This window comes from Arvicanthis niloticus, chromosome 12 (genome assembly GCF_011762505.2).
Source record: "Arvicanthis niloticus isolate mArvNil1 chromosome 12, mArvNil1.pat.X, whole genome shotgun sequence".
NCBI classification, from domain to species: domain Eukaryota; kingdom Metazoa; phylum Chordata; class Mammalia; order Rodentia; family Muridae; genus Arvicanthis; species Arvicanthis niloticus.
Window position 1 is genome coordinate 3,627,122 of NC_047669.1, and position 19,494 is coordinate 3,646,615.

General features: G+C 53.0%; 3 protein-coding genes across 7 annotated transcripts in view; 1 reads left to right on the plus strand and 2 right to left on the minus strand.

Annotated features, from left to right (window-relative positions):
* The first annotated feature begins 2,592 nt into the window (after positions 1-2,592).
* On the plus strand, positions 2,593-4,795 carry LOC143443996 (protein FAM246A-like). Its single transcript, XM_076942596.1, has one exon. The coding sequence runs from the start codon at positions 3,321-3,323 to the stop codon at positions 4,008-4,010; it is 690 nt and encodes a 229-aa protein (XP_076798711.1). The 5' UTR covers positions 2,593-3,320; the 3' UTR covers positions 4,011-4,795.
* Positions 4,796-5,038: 243 nt separating this feature from the next.
* LOC117718215 (carbonic anhydrase 15) lies at positions 5,039-8,809 on the minus strand. Of its 2 annotated transcripts, none has more exons than XM_034515776.2 (8): positions 7,838-8,809; positions 7,617-7,652; positions 7,081-7,251; positions 6,527-6,687; positions 6,352-6,444; positions 5,698-5,764; positions 5,437-5,603; positions 5,039-5,323 (listed from the first exon to the last, which is right to left on the minus strand). In XM_034515776.2, the coding sequence occupies exons 1-8, from the start codon at positions 7,902-7,904 to the stop codon at positions 5,111-5,113; spliced, it is 975 nt and encodes a 324-aa protein (XP_034371667.1). In that variant the 5' UTR covers positions 7,905-8,809; the 3' UTR covers positions 5,039-5,110. The 2 variants fall into 2 exon arrangements, with proteins under 2 accessions (XP_034371667.1, XP_076798710.1); XM_076942595.1 differs by having other exon boundaries at positions 7,081-7,273.
* Positions 8,810-10,220: 1,411 nt separating this feature from the next.
* Dgcr2 (DiGeorge syndrome critical region gene 2) overlaps positions 10,221-19,494 on the minus strand; it is a 56,462-nt gene continuing 47,188 nt past the window's right edge. For all 4 annotated transcript variants that reach the window (XM_034515047.2, XM_076942599.1, XM_076942597.1 and 1 more), the window contains exons 8-10: positions 15,372-15,524; positions 14,138-14,374; positions 10,221-12,887 (exon numbers count right to left, since the gene is read on the minus strand). In XM_034515047.2, the coding sequence (XP_034370938.1) occupies positions 12,631-12,887; positions 14,138-14,374; positions 15,372-15,524 (647 nt within the window). In that variant the 3' untranslated portion in view covers positions 10,221-12,630. The remainder of the gene's footprint in view (positions 12,888-14,137; positions 14,375-15,371; positions 15,525-19,494) is intronic.

The window sequence follows — 19,494 nt, forward strand, 5'->3', positions numbered from 1 at the left end:
CGCTGACCCCCTCTCCCCGCTAGGGATGTGAAGCTAGTGCCCCATCTTCCTCTGACGTCATCAAAGCCCCTCCAACATGGCTGAGTGCTCTCCTGGCTCCCATATGCCCTCTGGCTCTGGGAAATAAATCCTATCTTGGAGAATGCCAGGGTTTAATACCAAGAGTGTAATAGTGGCAGTAGTGACGACATTTAAGTCACACTAGGAGGTTGTCCCATCTCCATCCCTGCTTGGAGGTCCAGGTGTTCCACCCTCACTGGCCTCATTCATGAGTTAATGAGTGGTTTGATCACTGACTGCCCTTTCAGGAGGTCCCACCTGGATGCACAGGGCTAGAGCAGGGGCCAGATGGGGACAACCTTGCAGCCAAGCCAGGCTCCCTGTGCCTCAGTGCCTGGCCCAGCCCTGGTCTAGTCAGCCTCTCTCTGCAGGGAGTTAAGAGGCTGCTGGCTCTGAGAAGCTCCCAAAAGGGAGCCTGCCCTAGCCCCTTGTTCTGTGTCCTCCAGCTCTGCCCCTGCTTTTAGCCTATCTTTTCCTCTCTGAGGGCAACATCTCTCCAAGTAACCATCTGGGTGAGGGCTGTACTCTCCCACCACAGCCTCTGCCTCCAGACCTCAGATCTGTTCCAGCCCTGTCACCATCTGTCATACCTGGCCAGGCTCCCCATAGCCTTACCACCCTGCCTCCACCCCACAGTGCATGTGAGACAAGCAGAATAGCTCAGAGCTGCCCCACCCCCCACCCCCAACTTCTTGACCTCTCCTTGAGCTCAGAGGCTGGGGGTGGTGTGTGAGTCTGTGTGTGTTTGTATGTGGTTACGAATGTGCATACACACAGGTCCACACACTTACCGTTCAGCTCTCATCTCTGCAGTCCTGCTCTGGACCCCTGCGGTCCCCTGTGCCTTCTCCCACCTCACTCTCCCAGCCTTCCTGTATGACCCATGGCTCAGGATCCTCTGCCACAAGCCTTCTTCATCAGACTTCTTACCTGCAGTCTTAACAAGGGACAACATGGACATCTCTGTGGAGGCTTAGTTTGTAGCTCAACATATTCATAAATATCCTGAGTAAAGCATAAAAACACTGAGTTATCTACTTCCCTGCATAGAGTACTCTTGCCTCTAATGTTGTCTGCAAGCTTGGAGTCTCTGTCAGCCTCTGTCAGCCTCTGTAGGCCTCTGTCAGCCTCCCAGCTTGCTAGGCTTACTGGGTGTAGACTTGGTTCAGAAATGGGAGAGCCTCTCCACCACACAGCCTGGAAAACAGGCCTGGGGCAAGGATTCAGGGCTTCCTAGTCAGCAGCAGGGTTTGGGGAGAGGCTTGGTTAATGAGCTGTAGAATTCATCTGAGCCAGTACAAGAGGTCCCAGGGGAACGGGTAAGTCACCAAGAACAGGGGACGTCTAAGATGCCGAATGCCACATCCTCATCTCCTGGCTTTACCTACATGAGCCAGAGTGAATGAACCAGAAGGAAAACAGGTGTTTCCCCCACCAGGCTGCCACAAACAGTTGACAGCACCCCGCCTACCCCTGCACATATGCACACATGCAGTTACAGTGATGCAGAAGCTAGCCTCTCTGCACCTGGGTTCTTATCCAGCCTCCCTCTCAGCATTGCTGGGTCCCTGTAGAGCCCTCTCTCCTTACAATTTTCTTCGGAGGTCCCAGGGCACTGAGCACCCAGTGCTAACAATGCCCCAGGGGTAGTGAGAGCATGCGTGGTGGGAAGAGGGATAGAGAGCCCATTGTACCATGCACACAGCTCTAGATGGACAGGGGCAGGAAAGAACCAGGCTCCACAGAAAGCGAAAGGGTCATAAAGACATTCAGGAGATGAAAGATCAGCTAAGGTAGCCATAGGCAGGCCCTTAAGGGGCTCCCAGGGGAGCAGGTTCTCAGCCAGGCATCTGGATGTTCACTCCCTCGGCAAACATTCAGCACATTTAGCTACACTATAGACTTAGCCCCGTGCCAGACTCAACACAGAAGAGCCAGCCGTGGAAGGACAGAGAGTCATTGAAAACCAGTGTAAGCCAGATGCAATGGTATGAGCCTATAGTCCTGGCTACTGGTGAGGCTGAAGCAGGAGAGACCATTTGAGTACCCAAGTTTCAAGACCTGTCTGGGCACCAGAGCAAGGCCTTGTCTCAAAACTGAACAGAAATGCACTGGAGAATTGACTCATTGGTTAAAGTGATGTTTGAAAGACCCGAGTTTGAGTCCCAGCATTCACATGGAGGCTCACCACCAGCTCAGGCACCAAGGATGCTTGTGGTACATGACACACAGGCAAGCAAGACACTCATTTACATAAAATAATTAAAAAATCTAAAAAAAAAAATCACCCCCAAACTAAACAAAACCCAAAACCAGTTGGGGATGTATCTCAGTTAGTGGAGTGCTTTCTCAGCAGGAATGAATTCCTGGGTTTAATCCCCAGTCTGACTGCATTAACTGGGCATGGTGACACACACCTGTAATCCCAGCACTCAGGAGGCAGAGCAGGAGGCCCAGGAATTCAAAGCCAGTGCTGGTTACATAAGGTGTACAGACCTGCTTTGGCTACATAAGACCCGGTTTAAGAAACAATGTGAAGTTAACTGTGGTTGAGGCTCCGGTTACCTGTGAGATTGGGTGGGTAAGCAAGGCTCAGTGTCCCGGTGGGAAAGGTAGAAACTGTCAGCAGAGGGGAGGCATGGAGCCTACGGATGTAAAGACCAAGAGGGTGGCTAGGTGCTTGGTCAAAAGAGGTTAAACAGGATATGAGCAGGATACAGTAGGAGATGGGCTGGGGCTCTAAGAGTCTCTAAGCCTCTCAGAAAGTTGGGTAGAAGAGCGAGAGCTTGGGAGACGCCAGTGAGAAAGATGAATTCTTGTGGCTGAGTGTGCTACGTGGGAGACACAAGAGACAGAGCCGCTAGAGTGGCTTGGGCTGCTATGGCCAGGATGAGGAAAGGATGTGAGGTGGGCTTTGATTTTGGCCTTACGGTGTCTCAGCTTTAGCAGCCATTGCGCCATGTGCCATTGCCGCTGCCTAGAGGCCAAGCTAAGTCCCATATGGGGGCCCCAGCCGACAACACGTTCCCTACGGCCAAGTTTCAAATACCCCTGCCTACTGGCACAGCCCTCCCCCATACCCGCGGCTTCCCTGGAGCCCCAGCCGCTCAGGAATTGGCCCTGCAGGGGTTCTCCCAGGCCTGGTCGTTCCCACAGACGTCCCAGGGGCGCGTCCCCGCGGGCCCAGCGGTCGCTAGGCTGCAGGCTGGGGCCCCGGCCCTCTCCGCTGGGCTGGCAGAGAGAGGTGCAGGCGACAGCGCATGGCGGCAGAGCCCGGGCGCTCGTGGACGCAGGTGCGCGGCGCGTATGGCGTTAGAGAGGCGCTGAGGCGAGGCATGGGCCGCCGGCTGGACCCGGGCTCGCAGCCCAACGGGCCGGTTCCCGAAGATGCCCGGGCCCCGGGCCGCCTGGCTCGCCTGCGTGGCCAGCTGCGTGCCGAGGCGGCCGCACGAGCCGAGGCGCCGCGACTGCTGCGAGTGGTGGAGCGCGCGGGCGCGCGAGCCGGGGCAGCGGGGGCCGGCGACAGGAGCGACGCGCGCAGCGGCGGCTCGGTGTGCTCGGTGTGCGGGGAGCCGCGCGGTGGCGCCACGTACCCCGCGGGCGTCCTGGAGGTGAGCGAGCGGCGGCTGCAGGAGGGGCTGGCGGCCGTGCGCGCCGAGCTGGGTGCAGGGCTCGAAGCGCTGCGTGCGGAGCTGCGGAGCGAGCTGGACGCCCTGCGCGCCCTGCTGCCGCCACCTCCGCCACCGCCGCCGCCGCCCGCCCGCCGCGAGCTCCGCGGCCCCGCCCTGCTGCGGGCACTCGGCACGGTGAACGCGTTGGTTTCGTCTTCCAGGGCCGGGGAGAACGGCCCGGACGTCCCCGCGGACGGCCTGGCGAACCGAGCCGTGGCCCGCAAGAACCACAAGAAAACTCCAGTGCCTCCAGCAGCTGCTCAAGGCGGCGGAGACTGAGGGGGCTCCGGTGTCCCCAGAAGGGGGCAAATCGGCCGATGTGCGGTGCTTCTACAGACTCCCCAGATGCCGCCAGCTGACATTCCATTATTTAGAGGGTGGGCGGCAGAGGCTGTGTAGATGGTTTTGTGGTGTGGTTGATGGCCGCCTGGGACTGAGTCTGGGATGTAGAGCCCCTTTTGGCCTTGAAGCTGGGGAAGAATCTGGACCAGAGTGGCACTGCCTGAGAGGAGCAGCAGGCCCAGCCAAGGGATCTGCAGCCTGCAGGCAAATGCTTGCCTTTTTCTTTAAAGTCCTAGAGAGCACTAGAATAGTGTTAACTCCGCACTGTGTAACGGACTTTAGGGACTTCGGTAGCTGAGGACAGTGCCACTTCAATGTCCCCTCTCTCTACATGGCAAGAACTGGACATCAATTTCCTAGCCACCACCACTCTACTGGGGGGGGGGGGGCTCCCTTCTGCTGTGGTGTCATGTTATCAGCATCCCTTGGGCTCAGCCTCAGACACTGATAAGGAGGACACATGTCCTTACTTAGCCTTTCAACAGTAGCCGGCACCAGCTTCTCTTTAGAAAATACTCCACAGGACAATAATTCTGCAGTCCTGGCTTCATAGCGCTTGCTGTCTCTCACAAAACCAGCCAACTCGGTGCCTCCTATCGGAGCCTGCTTTTTCTTAAAGACTGGCCTCTGAATTTCAACCCAGGTCATCATTTTAATTGGGCACAGTAACTCCCTTTGTTGATCACCCAGATTGTTTGTATAATAAATTGCAATTTCTGGCACAGGTGGCATTTCTAAGGTGTACCGACTTTCTCCCTTCCCCCTGGCCAGAAGACTCAATAACGTGTTGTTACCAGTGGATATCTGAGTGGGTCCCGGTTTTGGACGAAGTTTCTATGGCTATGGTGTGCAAGAGGACAGTCACTCAGGAACCTCTCAGTTCCGTGAACAGGAACATTGAGGCTGCAGTGATGTTAGGATTCTCTACCCGCTATCTCTTTGACCACTAGGCACACAATCCTTCCCAACCACATCAGGCCAAAGATCACTGTGCATGATTTATTATGGAAGCACTATTGTGGAGTCATTGCTGGATCCTAGGGACCCTGACAGAGCCTCAAGCCAACTCCCAAACCCAAAAGAGCCAGGTGCACACAGGGCAGGTTAGGGGCTGATGATCGGACAGATGCGCCGGGAGAGGCTAATATCCTTCGCCCCCCAAGAGGTTGCTGGGGGCGGAAATTATCCGTGAGTGGTCTGGGGTGCAAACCTGGTGGCCCATTCTGGGGCACGGCCTGGAACTGGACTACCTGAGGGTGGGCAAAGATGAGTCAAGATGTGTTGGGGCAGGAGGAGAAGGCAGGGGTGGCAACTGAGACTGTGGGAAGGAGCCTGGCCATGGAGTAGGGGCAGTGGCTCCTACCTGGGCATGCCCAATGGGTACTGTGTTTTCAAAGACAGTCCAGAGCACCGCTGGCTCGCAGCCCGGCGTGGTCAGAGACCCAGAGTATCGATAGTAGCGCAAGAGCCCCAAAGCACTTGGCAGCAGAGAGGCCAGCGCAAAGGTGGACGTCAGATTCACAGAGACCCCTGGATGGTGGGAGAGAAGCTGGAACTCGCCTCTCCTGCTCTTGCTCCTCACCCTCATAACTTCCAGCCCAGATGGGACCCCACAGCTCCTTACCAGGTGAAGATAAATTTTTCAGGCCAGACACAATGGCAGAGAAATTGGTATTGTCCCTGTCCTCCTCCTGTGGAAAAGTTTTAGTAAGAGACGTTTTGATGTTCTCTTCCTCACTCCCTCTCCATGCCCTCCTTTCCCTTTTCTCTCTCTGTCTCTGTTTCTCTGTCAAGCACATGTGTGCGTGTGCGTGCCTGTGCGTGCATGTGTGTGCGCGCGCACAGAACTAGCTGGGAGGTAGAGCCCAGCTGGAGAGTCTGGGAGACCCAGGGGTGAGGAAGATGACTTGCCATGAAGTCCACCAACTCCATTCCTTTGGTGGGGAGTTCCCTGGGCATCTAGACATGAACTGACTGTCCGCAGGGGTCATGGCTAGTTGAACTGACTGTCCGCAGGGGTCATGGCTAGTTTCATTTTTAGGGGGTCTCCTGCCACCTCCCCACGTCCTGTGGAGAGCCTTCTCTGCTTTGTTCACGGGGATTCAGACTCCCCTGTGTATCCCATTCTTACAGCTGCTCAGCCCATGTGTGTGCGTGTGTCGGGGGTTGGGGGTGAGCTCTTCCCTAAGTCTTCCAAACCTGAAGATCCCTGGTCCCTCCACACAATTCCAAGTCCCTCTTTCTGGAAACATGCACGGGGCCACAGACCCTTCCTCACCACCAACAGCACAGCCAGTATAGCAAGCCCATCTGGTTGGTTCCGTGCATCCCCCATGCTCTGGTACTTTGTGTTCATGTGGACCATATGCATCTAGGAAATACAGACCAAAGGTGGTGTCCAGCTGCTCTGTGCTCCCTGTGCCTGTCCTCCTTCTGGTCCACCCTGAACCCACCTCCATAGAGCCATGCTTCTCATCCAGGCTGTGCTCGGAGCCTTTGTGCCCTGGGCTGCCCCAGTGGAAATGCAGCTGCAGTAGCCGGTATTCTGGTGATGGGAGCCCAGCCCCTCGGATGGCTGGGCAGCTCTGCTGACAGGAATTTACTCGCAGTAGCACTGAAGGCAGGGAGCACATGAAAGTATCCCTCCACTGTCGCTAGTAGTTTTGGTTATGGGGACCTTGACTTCTTTCCAGCATCTGGGCATCTAGACATGAACTGACTGTCCTCAGGGGTCATGGCTAGTTTCATTTATAGGGGTCTCCTGCCATCTCCCTACATCTTGTGGAGAGCTTCCTCTGCTTTGTTTATGGGATTTGGACCCCCCTGTTTATCCCATTCTTACAGCTGCTTACCCCATGTGTGTGCATGGGGGCGGGGGGAGTGAGCTCCTTTGAGAAGCTGGTGTCTCAGCTCATCTGTGAGTCCTCATCCCTGTGTATGGGTGAGATTCCTGTAAACTCTGTGGCATCCTGCTTCTGTGTAGCAGTCTTAACCTCATGATGCTGACCTGTATGGCCATCATTCTCCAGGATCCAAGGATCTTGAGGTGCTGAATCATAGCCTTGAAAGATGAAGGGCTTAAGAGTGTAGTCCCGCCGGACCAATCGAAGATCAATGTTGATAGGGGACTGGGTTGGGCCCCCACAGGCAGGTGCTAGCTCCTTCCAGTGGGTAGGGCCTGAGGAAACAAGGACTGGAGTCTGCAGCAGGGATCTAGGAGTCAGTCTGGGAGTACAATGAGGCGATTTTCCATTTACCCAGAAGCCCTCCCTCTACCTTCCACACACCTGGCTGCAGTAGCACCCATCTGACTTAGCTACCAAGTCTGCAAACATACTGGCCCATAGAGAGATAAGGCAGAAGGATATGGGACATGGCCACATACTCATGCTGGGGACCATCCCAACACACACATGGTCTAGCCACACCCATAGGCTCACAAACCCCGATAGCAGACACACAGAATCACAGCATGCCTGCTGCCTGTACAAGGAGCTGACAGAGACCAGACAGATCCACATAGCCTGTTACAACTGTTCTCACCACATTTTGGGTCTTGGGAGTCGTAGCACCAGGTACCTGCAGACAGGAGGCAGGGACTGACTGAGCAGAAAACCACTATGTGGTTCTTTAAAGTTCCATCCTGGCCTCTGTCCAGGAATGGAGCCAGGTTAGCCAGTAGAGGCTGTTCCCTTGGCCCACCACCAGTGGGTAGATGGTGTCAGGTAGCTCTAAGATCACACAGGCAGAGCCTTGGTGCTCACCACTGGAGTCCACCTGTGCCGCCAGCTGTATGAGGAGGAAGCAGAGCAGGAAGCCCAGGGCACACATGATGCTGACTCTGGAGAACTGCAAAGTGGACGAGGAATTACAGCCAGACTACTGAAAGACTGCTCCGTATTCATTGGTAGGTGAACTAGAGGTCTGGATAAGTCCTGTGGACACACTGAGGTGGGGCTAGAGTAGGTGGAGCCCAGGTAGAGCCACTAGGAAAGGAGGTGGGCTGGAGCCTACACTTTAGAGCTACTCCTGAAGGGTGTCTGGTTATTACTCTCACGGCAGTAAAAATGGGTGACAGAGACCAGGAGTGACATGCAAAGACACTGTCAGAGAAATTAGTTCAAGAGGTAAAGGCACGTTGGATCCTACTACCCAAGACTTAAGAGGCTAGGGTAGGAGGCATGGATGTTTCTTGTCTTGCTACAAGCTTGAGATTCCAACCCCTGTTCAGGGCCACATCTGTCTTCCTACTGATGCTCCTGTCTGAGGTCTACCCAACTAAAAAAAAAAAAAAAAAGGTCTTAGAGGTGCAGCCTCCTGTGGTAGGGATACAGTGGCTCAAGCCCCTGCCACTCTGGAGGGAAGAGTCTGTGATTCCCTGGCTTCCTGATGGCTCAAATGATTACTTGACAGGAGTTCTGCACATGGGCACTGTCTGTGTGTCTGAGCAGGTTAGCTGAACAATGACTACCAGGGAGTGGGCTGGAGGGCTCCCCCTCTCAGTATTCTGGTTCTCAGCATCTCTTTCCCACAGCCCAAGGGAGGGGGGGGTATTGCTTAGTGGAGGGGTACTTGTAGCACGTCTCCCTGGATTCTCCCTCAGCATTGCAAAAAAAACCAACAGCAACTGCTGGAGGACCAGGCTCTTCCCTGAAGAGAGGAGGAAAGAGTGGTGTTGACAGAGACCCAGGCACCCTGCTTCAGATGTGCAGAGGGCAGAACGAAGCTCCTGTCCCCACCATTGTGAGGAGCGGGTGCGCTCGAGCTCTGCTTCTTGGCAGTCTGTGCATTGTGGCTCAGGTAGGGAAAAACACACAGTGCACAAACTGCCAAGAAGCAGAGCTCGAGCGCACCCGCTCCTCACACACCATAGGCCTCAGCAGGTCCTTCTTAACCTCAACCCCTTGCCAGCATTTGTGGCAGCCTGTTGTCACTGCCTCTTCTGAGCTAGGTTAAGCTGGTTAGAACAATGAACTTTATTACAGCTGAAAGTCTAGTTCCCGAGTTTGACCAATGAGGGAGGGCTCTTGCATGTATGGGGTGCAAATATATACACTCAGGCGCACACAAAAAACTATAAAAAATTAATATATTGTGCGGGGCATTGAGGTGCACACCTTTGTTGTGTGTAGTTTTAAAAACCATGCCTTGCTCGGGAGCTGCCCTGCTCTGGCCCCTCCCAGCTCCCTCTTGTTCTACCCGCTTAGCTCTCAGATCATCACAACCAGCCCTGACTTGGCTTCCTTTTCTACCCACCAGGAGAAGTTGCATTACCAGCCCACTCCTGAGACCCTAGAGTCCTTGGATTCACACACTCAGCCTTGTGACCTTTAACTTGCCTGCTAGGCACAACTGCTGGGCGCAAATATTTCCTGCCTAGAAAGACATGCACTTTCCAATTGATTTTCTGGATCCCAAGAGGAAACAAGACACACACATAACACATATGCAGACTCACACACATAAAAACATTAGTTTTGTTAAAAGGAAGGTGAGCTTAAGAACCCCTTCCAGATAATGCTATCAAGAATCCTGGTGTCTCACAGAAATGATAGTAAATGCTTTTCCTGCTTCTCACCCCAGCAGGCTATGAGTGCCATGGTGGGTGGGGAGTGCCATTGTGGGTGGGTATAATCCCCCTTCTTTCCAGAAGGGCCCTGAGCCCAAGCCAATAGGCTGTGCTAGTCTTTAGCATCTCAGGACTTCTGGAAAGACAAGATCATCCAATCTTTTATAGATGGGACTCTTCTCAGAGGACTCAAGCCTTTCCAGCTCTACAGGAAGAGGCATTGTCCAGCCCAGCCCTGGGTGTAAGCAGCCAGCCCCTACCCTGTGAGAAGCAACTCCTGCTGAAAGGAGCTGCTTACAGCCATCTGAATGGCTAGAGGTGAAGTTCTGTGCCCTTCCCTGCTCAGCTTATCCCACACTGGTGACTAGTAACCAGGATATACCAGCTTTGCCACTGACTGTAGCAAAACTTCAGAGGGAGTAGTGTGGCCCCTTGCCATGTACCCTGCACAGAGGCTCCAAGCTCAGCTGTCTAGTCCTCAATCAAGGGGTATCAGAAGGCAACTGGATGCCTGTAAGGGCTGAAAACTTAGGAGAGCCCTGTCGATGGGACTGGGCCACAGCAAGAACTGTCCATGCTTTTTCCATAACACAAGTTTATTTGGCATTGGATGAAATGGTTCTCACAGCATCTTAAGAAAGTATCAATGCCAACCCGATCAAAAATACACCCAAACTAAAACCTTTAATGAAAGGAATATGTAAAAACGGGCATTGAGACAATGTACAGTATCAAATTCCACTTCAAGGCAGGTCAGAGGGCACCTGGCCTCAGAAGAGTGGCAGGCAGGCCTGGGAAAGGGGCCCCTAGGAGCCTGTCCCTCTGGGGGCTTATGGGATGGGCAAGGAAACACAAACCTCAGCAAACCCTGGATTCGGGGTTACTCATCAGCAGGAGCTGGCCAACCCCAGCACTTGGACTTGAAGCAGCAGTGGTCCAGACAGCCCCAAACACAGGCCTTCCATGCACCCTGAAGGCACAGGGGCGGACCCCGCAGTGCTGACAGGCCTGCCTCTGCAGCACCAGTTCACTTTAGGTCACCCTTTCCACCTGGGCCTCCTAGTCTCAACCCCAACAGCCATTTGGTCCCCAGTTGTTCCCGTCTGCAGTCTTCTGAGGCACTGGTGTGTGGTCCTCAGGGATCTTTTGGGTGGCCTGGCACCAATCCGATTGCCAACTGTTGCTCTGGAGCACGGCTGCCCAGTGCCCAGCATTTAGTACCTGCTGGAGACAGGATAGACATCCTGCTGTTCTCAGCAATGGGTATAGGGGCAGGAGCCCACCCTCTGGCAGAGGGATGTGTGCAGCAGCTGTCTGTGGGCTCAGACACAGGGCAGACCATCCATGAACAACCATATACCCCATCATCCCTGGGGATCTGGTCTGAAGATGCTCGGTGTGGGAAGGGGAAACGTAGGTTTCCAAGTACTGTAAAGCTGCTCCTCGAGCTGTGTGGGTCTGCTCGAGCACAGCACAGCAGAGGCCAGTCACCTCCACTCCTGCTCTCACCTGCACACGAGCTGCAGCCCCACCTCGAGCTGTGTGGGTCTGCTCGAGCACAGCACAGCAGAGGCCAGTCACCTCCACTCCTGCTCTCACCTGCACACGAGCTGCAGCCCCACCTCGAGCTGTGTGGGTCTGCTCAAGTACAACACAGCAGAGGCCAGTCACCTCCACTCCTGTTCTCACCTGCACAGGAGCTGCAGCCCCACCTCGAGCTGTGTGGGTCTGCTCAAGCACAGCACAGCAGAGGCCAGTCACCTCCACTCCTGCTCTCACCTGCACAGGAGCTGCAGCCCCACCGGCCGACCACAGCCTAGAAGAAGCTCAGACACAGGTGCAAGAGCAGCCCACGGGCAAATGGCTCATGTGGGGTATTGGCTCCTGTCCTGAGCTCCTGTCAACTGCTACCACCTGCAAACATTTGGCCACTTGAGGACACAGAAGGATACAGAAAGACCCAGACATCCAACATAGAAAAGATATGAATGTGCTAAAAATTGCACAGAACCTTGCTTAATCTCCAAACCTTAGAAATGCTAAGGGCCTGTGTCAGGAGACAAGACCACTGCATGGAGCTGGAGCTGGCAAACAGGGTCCTTAGGGCAAAATCCCCAGGTGCCCCATTGCTGTGGAGGGATTGGGAGACATGTATGTGGCTGGCAGACACCGGATTCCAGCAGTGTTCATGGGGTGAAGTGGACTCAGATGACACAACTCAGGATGTCCTATTGAACCATTCTCTTCTCAAACAACCCTTTATGGCACAGGTAAGGTGAACGGGCATGGCTAGACCCAGCAAGCAGAGCACAGGGATCCAGAGAAAAGCCAGCATGCCCCAACCCTCCACAGGGGTCTAGAGTCTACTCCTGGGGAGCCATGCTCCTGGGGAGCCATGCAGAGGTACACCATGAAGAGTGCTAGGAATGAGCAGGGCCTCCTGCCACAGTGCTGGCCTCAGAGCAGAGCTGGAAATGGAGTGGCAAGTTCAGTTTCTTCCCGGGACCGGCACCTTGAAATGTGCAATCGGGCCCAGACAGGAAGCCAGTGCAGCAGCTGTGAATGCTTTCCCGGAAGCAGCCCAGATGCTCGGCTGCCCCTAAGCAGCCACTAGTGCTAAGCTCTACTGTGTCTACACTGGCTGACGACTGGCTTCTAAGCGTGAGAGTGCAGTAAGCAAGCCCATTCAAAGATGCATTTGGTGTGAGTGAAGCCCACTGCCTCTGCTGTCTTGGAAACGTGTGGTTTCAACACCTGTGCCATTCCACCATCTAAAAAAGAGACTAAGAGCCCCCAGATGGCACAGGCACTTGCTCCTGTCTGAGTGCCTGGCTTCAGTTTCTATGGACACACCTGCTGCTGGTGGGGCTGTGGCAGTGGAGTAGGTCCAGGCTATGACAGGACCCTTTCAAGTCCCCCACTGAGATCGGTGTCTTCTGAATAAGAAACATACACTCCTAGCCCACAGGGGGCCACAAGCTGAGCCACCTAAACCACAGTATTGAGGGAACCACGGGGGAGGCGGCCGCCCCCTGGTGGTGCTTCTGCAGCTGGGGTATTTCCACTCTGGGCAGGATCAGGAGGCACCAGCAGGGCACTGCTACTGTCTGTAGAGTCTTCCAGATCTGCTAAGGAGGTCTCTGCAGGGGGTGGCGGCTGGTCCAAGTGCCTGGGCAATGCACCTTCAATGCTACCATCCCTCGGGGTTGGCAGGCTGCCCTCCACATGCTCAAAGGCATCGTCATCTGCAGGGGAACAAAAGCATGTCAGATACAAGTGAAGGCCTGGGCAGAACTAGGATTCTTGTCCTAAAACGCCCTGATTTCTGACTGCTCAACAGGGCCTGGGGAGCTCCTTGCTTCATGCGCTGGCAGACAAAAGCTCACCTTGCCACCAGTTTATGGGAATTGAAAGGCATTGACCAACTGTCAGAACAAAGGGAGAGCAGAAGGAGACCCTCTGACTCAGTAGGGACATAACACCCAGGGCTGCAGCAGACTGAGAGCAAAGGGAACCTTGGGTGGGAGCAGGCAGCCATGAGAACTACTGTGTCAGCAGAAATGCAGACCAAGGCGCTCCTCGAGTCTACCCTGCCTCGGACTTTGGGCTGCCTCTAAACACCGGTGAAGAGGCCTTGGCTATGAACAGTCTCCAGGACTCCAACCCTGCCCTGAAGCCCTGAGGCTGGAGAGAATGGGGATCTACAGTCATCTCGTCCAGTCTTGGGAGAAAGGGCACACACCCTTTGTGCACTGAAGATCCAAGGGCTTCTACACTAGATAAACATACTTCAGCTGAGCTGCGCCCCTAGCTGTGACTGTGGCCTCCTAAGAGGAGTTTCTGGCAATCTGCTCTGATGGTAGGAATCATGTTCTCATAGTCCTAGACCACAGCAGTGTTCAACTCTGCTACAGAGTGCAGGCCTGGAAGGAGCCAGGCCTGTTCCACACTAGGAACAGGACAGGACTCCTGGCTATTGAGCCAGGCAAGGAGCAAGCATGGAAGGGGCCCACTGGACACTCCTCCTCAGCTATACAGTCTAGGAAGGATGGCTCCTAGGGGCAGGTGGAGAACAGCAAACCTCAAAGCAGCTCTTTGACACAACAGGAGAAATTGTTACAATGGTGTCTTTATGGTTCAGAACAAGCTCCTGAGCTGGGTCAGAACTAGTTCTGTCCTCAGAATCCCTACTGCCCAGCCCCTCACTGCCATACAAAACAGGCTGAGAGGTCTTGAGGCTGGACCACTAATAAGGTGCTCACAGGAGGAAGAGAAGGATGGTGTCCTCTGGCTCCCCAGAAACTTTCAACACCCCTAAGGAGGCCAGGACCAAAGCGCCTTCTGCAGGGGCAGTCTTGGAAAGGGCTCTAAAGATTGGGAAGGCAGCCAGAAAGAAGAAAGGAGGGTCCCCAGGTCCCAGCAAAGCCTGCGGTTCTGAGCCTGAATCCCTGATAGCTTGACAACCATATTCCCTCTCCCTAGGGTGACCAGGCACCTGCAGGGTCGTAGAACACACTGTCTGGGTTGATAGAAGCCTCGTAGGGTGGTGGTGGATCATCCGGCTGGTCCATGTCTGGGTACTTGTAAGCTGTATAAGGAGGCGGAGGGTCGTGGAAATGGAAAGTCCCACCTTCCCCGTCGTCAGAGAGATGGAGTGGAGTAAGGCCTGTGCCAAACCCATCTGGGCCATAGTCAAAGCCAGGGATCCTCCGGCCAAGGTTGAAATGGTGCACTGAGCCATCAAAACAGAGAAACAGGAGGGAAGCTGTGTGATCTGGAGCAGGCTGCTGGCTCCTGAGCCTCCATCCCAGTATCCCTAGCCTAGAACCAGCTACCCCCTTGCCAGCCACATCTGACATGTCACAGGAGACCCTGATTTGGCCAGAACCTCCCATCCCTGGGTCTCTCCAACCAAAGTGCTCTCACCCCCCTGATATGCAACCTATTCCAGCCCTGTTGCCTGACTGTGGAGGAACCTCACATGGCTACAGCCCCCAGGTCTAACTCATGTTTGGCTATCCACCTACTACAGAAGCTTAAGGGACCATAAAGGCAGATTAGGAGAACTGCTGCCCATGGCTAAAAAACCAGGGTGCTAGTTAGTGATGTACACAATAACCACGTGCTAGAAAACCCCGGGACCCTGCTCTGAGCACATGAGATCCCTTGCAGCTGCTGGCAACTCACTCCCAGCCCTCTCATTGCTGAGGAGGTGAGGAAGTCTCTGGCTAAGACTGTCTCAGGTGCCTGCTGAGGAGGTGAGGAGGTCTCTGGCTAAGACTGTCTCAGGTGACTGCTGAGGAGGTGAGGAAGTCTCTGGCTAAGACTGTCTCAGGTGCCTGCTGTGGAGGTGAGGAAGTCTCTGGCTAAGACTGTCTCAGGTGCCTGCTGTGGCTTCAGGTTATCTAAGCCTCCTCCTGCTGCAAGTGACCCATACTCGCAGCTCATCACGAGAAGTTTGTGACTGTTCAGGGATGCTGTTCTTAGTACAGACCTGGGAGGATAGAAGGCCTACCTTGAACTTCAGCCCATGAATACCCACCCTCTCAGGTGTCCCATTTCTCTGGCTCCCCAAGGTGGGTTCAGCCACAAAGAAAGCAGGCATGTGGCTAGAGGGACTCCTATCTCTTCTATCTTTCCACAAATTCCACTTTGCAGGGACACAGCTCAGACAGGGGTACCTGGAGACCTAGGGCTGGGGTGAGTGTGTGACTATTATGGGCACTTACAGTTTGCTCCAATCAGGGACTCGATGCGCTCCCGGCGCCGCTGGCGCAGCCGGTGGACCATGAAAAGCAGCAGCGAGAGGATGAGGAAGGAGGAGACACAGCTGACGACCAGGCGCATCCCACTAGCCATGGAGTCAAACAGGCTGCTACCATCTATGAGGAGGTGAGGAGGAAGGAAACCAGCTGCTCTGAGAAAAGGAACTTGCAACACTAGGTTGGGGGTAGACATGCAGGCATGTTCCGAGTGCCTGGGCTGGCCCAGGCTTCTCCCTATATCCAGTAACCTTTACTATGCTCTGGACAACTTTTTAGTACAGAGGGTAAAAGAAAACTTTTCAAAATCGAGAATACTGACACGACACTGAAAACGCGACAGAGGGAACGCAGCTCCGGAAGTCTCCAAAGGTGCTGCACACACAGACGCTACTCTGCCAGGGATAGGGTGACTATCTGCCCTCCTCCTCCCTCCCGCCATTCTTTCTCACCTGCCACTGTGTGAAATGCTGCTGTAACTGCCACTAAGCAAGGAAGCAGAGACTTCTGTTCTTGACTGAGGTAGCTGGGCCGTGACATATCTTAGGGGCCAGGGGCCTTCCCCAGGATATGTGCATCTAACAGTGACAGAATGAGAATACAGGTGAGCCTGAACTCTGAAGAGCTGCACGGAGGAGAGCTGAGACACAGTGTTCTCCAATAACTGTCTGGGCCAAGACTCAAAAAGGACAGCTACGCTGGTCATTGTTCACAAAGGAGAGGTACCCTGGTCATTGTTCACAAAGGAGAGGTACCCTGGTCATTGTTCACAAAGGAGAGGTACCCTGGCCACTGTTCACAAGGTTTTCACTGCAGCTAGGAGTCCTCGAGCTCCAGCAGAGAAGTCACAATCCCAGTGCACACTGGGCCTGGCCATGCCATGCAATGCACTGCACGTTAGGTCCCACTGGGCAGCACATCTGCCTGCACTGCACATGCCTGAAGCAGGCTTTCTATAAAAAGACCCAATGTACTGTACACGCTTATGCGGGTGCAGGAGGGGCAGGGGCAGCACCAGTAACCTCTTTACTGGATCAATTTTGGGGAAAGAAGATGCTAAACTGGCCTCTCACTGCACTGGAGATCAAGAAGCTCGACCTGCCTATAGAGCCTCCTCAGTCCTTCTGTTCTTTTAGTGGTCCTGACTCAGGGAGGGGGCACTACTGGCATTTAGACAGCCTAGGCAACACACCGAGATGGACATGGTATACAAGGGGTCTCTCACCTGGAAGCAGGAGGGCCCTGCATATGCGATGACCTACTACAAAGCCTCAGGAGACCTAGAGTTGTCTACTCCTCTACAACAGTTGTGGAAGGCAGGTCCCCAAAGACTAGCCTAGAAAAAAATACTCTACAACCCACACATGCACAGGCAGGCTATAGGGCCCTAATAAATCCTACTGCCAGCCAGCTTGATCCAGACCAATACAAATGGCCCAGATATATCTGCCCTCTTCTCATATGACCAGGAAGTGATGCTTAAAATTGTGGAGTGGATGCATGAAAAACATCTACCCAGTCAATTAGCTGCTGCTTGCATGCCTCTGCTGACCCTCCAGGCCCCTGCCTGTTTGTTGGAGGCCAGTACCAAGTTCCCAGGCGCGTCCTAAGGAAGCAGCCCCTTCGCAAGACTAACTCCGAACTGGTTGTAAAAATAAGCTCCAGGGACGGCTCTCCACTGTGGGGAGCAGGAAGACACATCTTCTAAGACCCAGCCACCTACAGTCAGCTATAGAGCAGAGAGCTGTGCAGAACCCAAACAGTAGGTCAAAGGCCCTCAAGGACACATGAGGTCTTGACCCACTCCATGCCAGGACTTGGTGCTATCAGGTTTAACTCTTTTCCGGTCCACATAGATTTGTTTCCCGTAATACTGATATTGAACATTTTTTCCCCAGGCCCTTCACAGTATAGGTATATATCTTCTTTGGTGATATATAATTTAAATGACTTTTAATACAGTTGTATTTTCTTATTATTGAGGTTTTAGGGGATTTTGTTTGGTTGTTTGTTTTTTTTTTTTTTTTTTTTTTTTTTTTTGAGACAAAAATCTCACATATCCCAAACTGGCCTGGAACATGCTCTGTAGCCCAGGACAGCCCTGCCCTTCTCCCTCCTCTGTGCCACAGGCCTGTGCAGCCAAGCTCTATTTTGCAGTGCATGCAAGGCAGACACGGTATGAAGTGTTCCGTTCCCAGTCTCCAGAGTTCTTCATATATTCTGACTTCTTGACGGAACTTATATTTTAGAAATACTCTTCTTGGTAAGCAACGTGTTTGCCTTTTCATCTCTCTCAGTGTATTTAAAGGAGCAGGCTGAAAATGCAATGAAATATAACTTTTATCTTTTTAAGGATCATGCTTGTATTTAAATGATTGCCTATCCCATGGCAAAAGATTTCCCCTTCTATTTTCTTACAGAAATTTTATAACTGAAGATTTTCAAATCTGGCTGATGAGAATTTTGAGTTACTCTTGTGCAGTAGCAGGTGTGGCCTAGAGGCCTGTATGGACAGCTGGCTGTACCAGCATCATCTGCTTGAAGACTGTGGCCTATGTGTAGACAGCATCACAGACCCTCTCTGGACTCTCCTACTACTTCTGTCATTCCAATCAAGCAAGCTTGAAGACCAGCTTGAGAACAAGCAATCACATTTTGGGTAAGGCTTATACTTGCATCTGTAGTTAAAACTGGGGAGAATGAACATCCATGAACATGGTATTTGTTTTAAGTCTTTGATCTTGTTCTTACCCCAGTATTTATTTATTTATTTATTTATTTATTTATTTATTTATTTATTTTTTGGTTTTTTGAGACAGGGTTTCTCTGTATAGCCCGGGCTGTCCTGGAACTCACTCTGTAGACCAGGCTGGCCTCGAACTCAGAAATCCACCTGCCTCTGCCTCCCAAGTGCTGGGATTAAAGGTGTGTGCCACCACTTCCCAGCCTTACCCCAGTATTTTATGCTGGCAGCATGTATAATGTATATGTATAATGTGTAATATAATGTATAGTGTATATGTAGAATATATAATGTATAACATGCGGCATTTACAGTCGGACATTTCCTGTTTTGGGGTGCTATTTTAAGTGGTACTGTCTTTAAATTTTCAGTGTTTAACTGTTATAGATAGTATACAGAATTACAGTGGATTTCTGTGTATTGATATTACATTTAGACTTTGCTAAACACATTGGTAGTTCTAGTAATTTTCCTCCAGGATCCTCCAGGACTTTCTTTGTAATTACATCATTTGAAAAGAGTGGGGTTTTCACTTTTCCCTTCCTCTTGCAATGACCGTAGCCTTGAAGAAATGCTGACCCCTTGCATGGATGAAGGGAACACTAAAGGTGATTGCTGAGACTCCCTTCCTACTGTCTCCACTCCAGGTGGCAGGTTTGCTCAAGTCCTAGGAAAGGCCTCTATGAAAAGACAAGAGCCTGTGGGAGCAGACCCCAGTAAAGCTGCTCCAGGGGCATAGCAAGGCAGCCTACCGAAGCTCTGGCTGTCCCAACACAGCAAGGGCTCTGCTCTACTAAGAATTCTCCAATGGGTGAGCGGGCTTGACAGGCTAACTACACCACAGACGGGCCATCCTGTCCACTCTTGTTTCTGCAGAGCCTAGTGAGTGGCGGGGAAGCACTGGAAGGTTTCTAAGGAGTGGAACCATGAACTCCTTATCAGGTAAACAATAGTATCAGATGAGAGAGCTAACAAGATGGAAATTGCAGCAATGTGGCTGGTGCACAGGAAACCCTGTGAGTACCCAATTACTATTCATATGTTCATGACACTGGACAGATACATCCATATAATGAGAAAACTGACTGTTCTGTGGAAAGGAAGAGGTCAGTCTCCTGATCCCATGTTCTCTGCCTCTGCTGTGTTTCACCATGAGCAGAGCCTCTGCACTTACTGCAGTCAACTGCGTATCTAATGGTGCAGGAATGCCTGCTTCTGTCTAGCCTCAGACACAGCCTCTAAAGGACCGCTCTATTCTCCTACCTAAGCTCCCCCTCCCGGAAGGACGATGACAGCACTCTGCTTGGGGGACAGTACTCTCTGTTGTGCCTCCCTTCCACAGAGCTC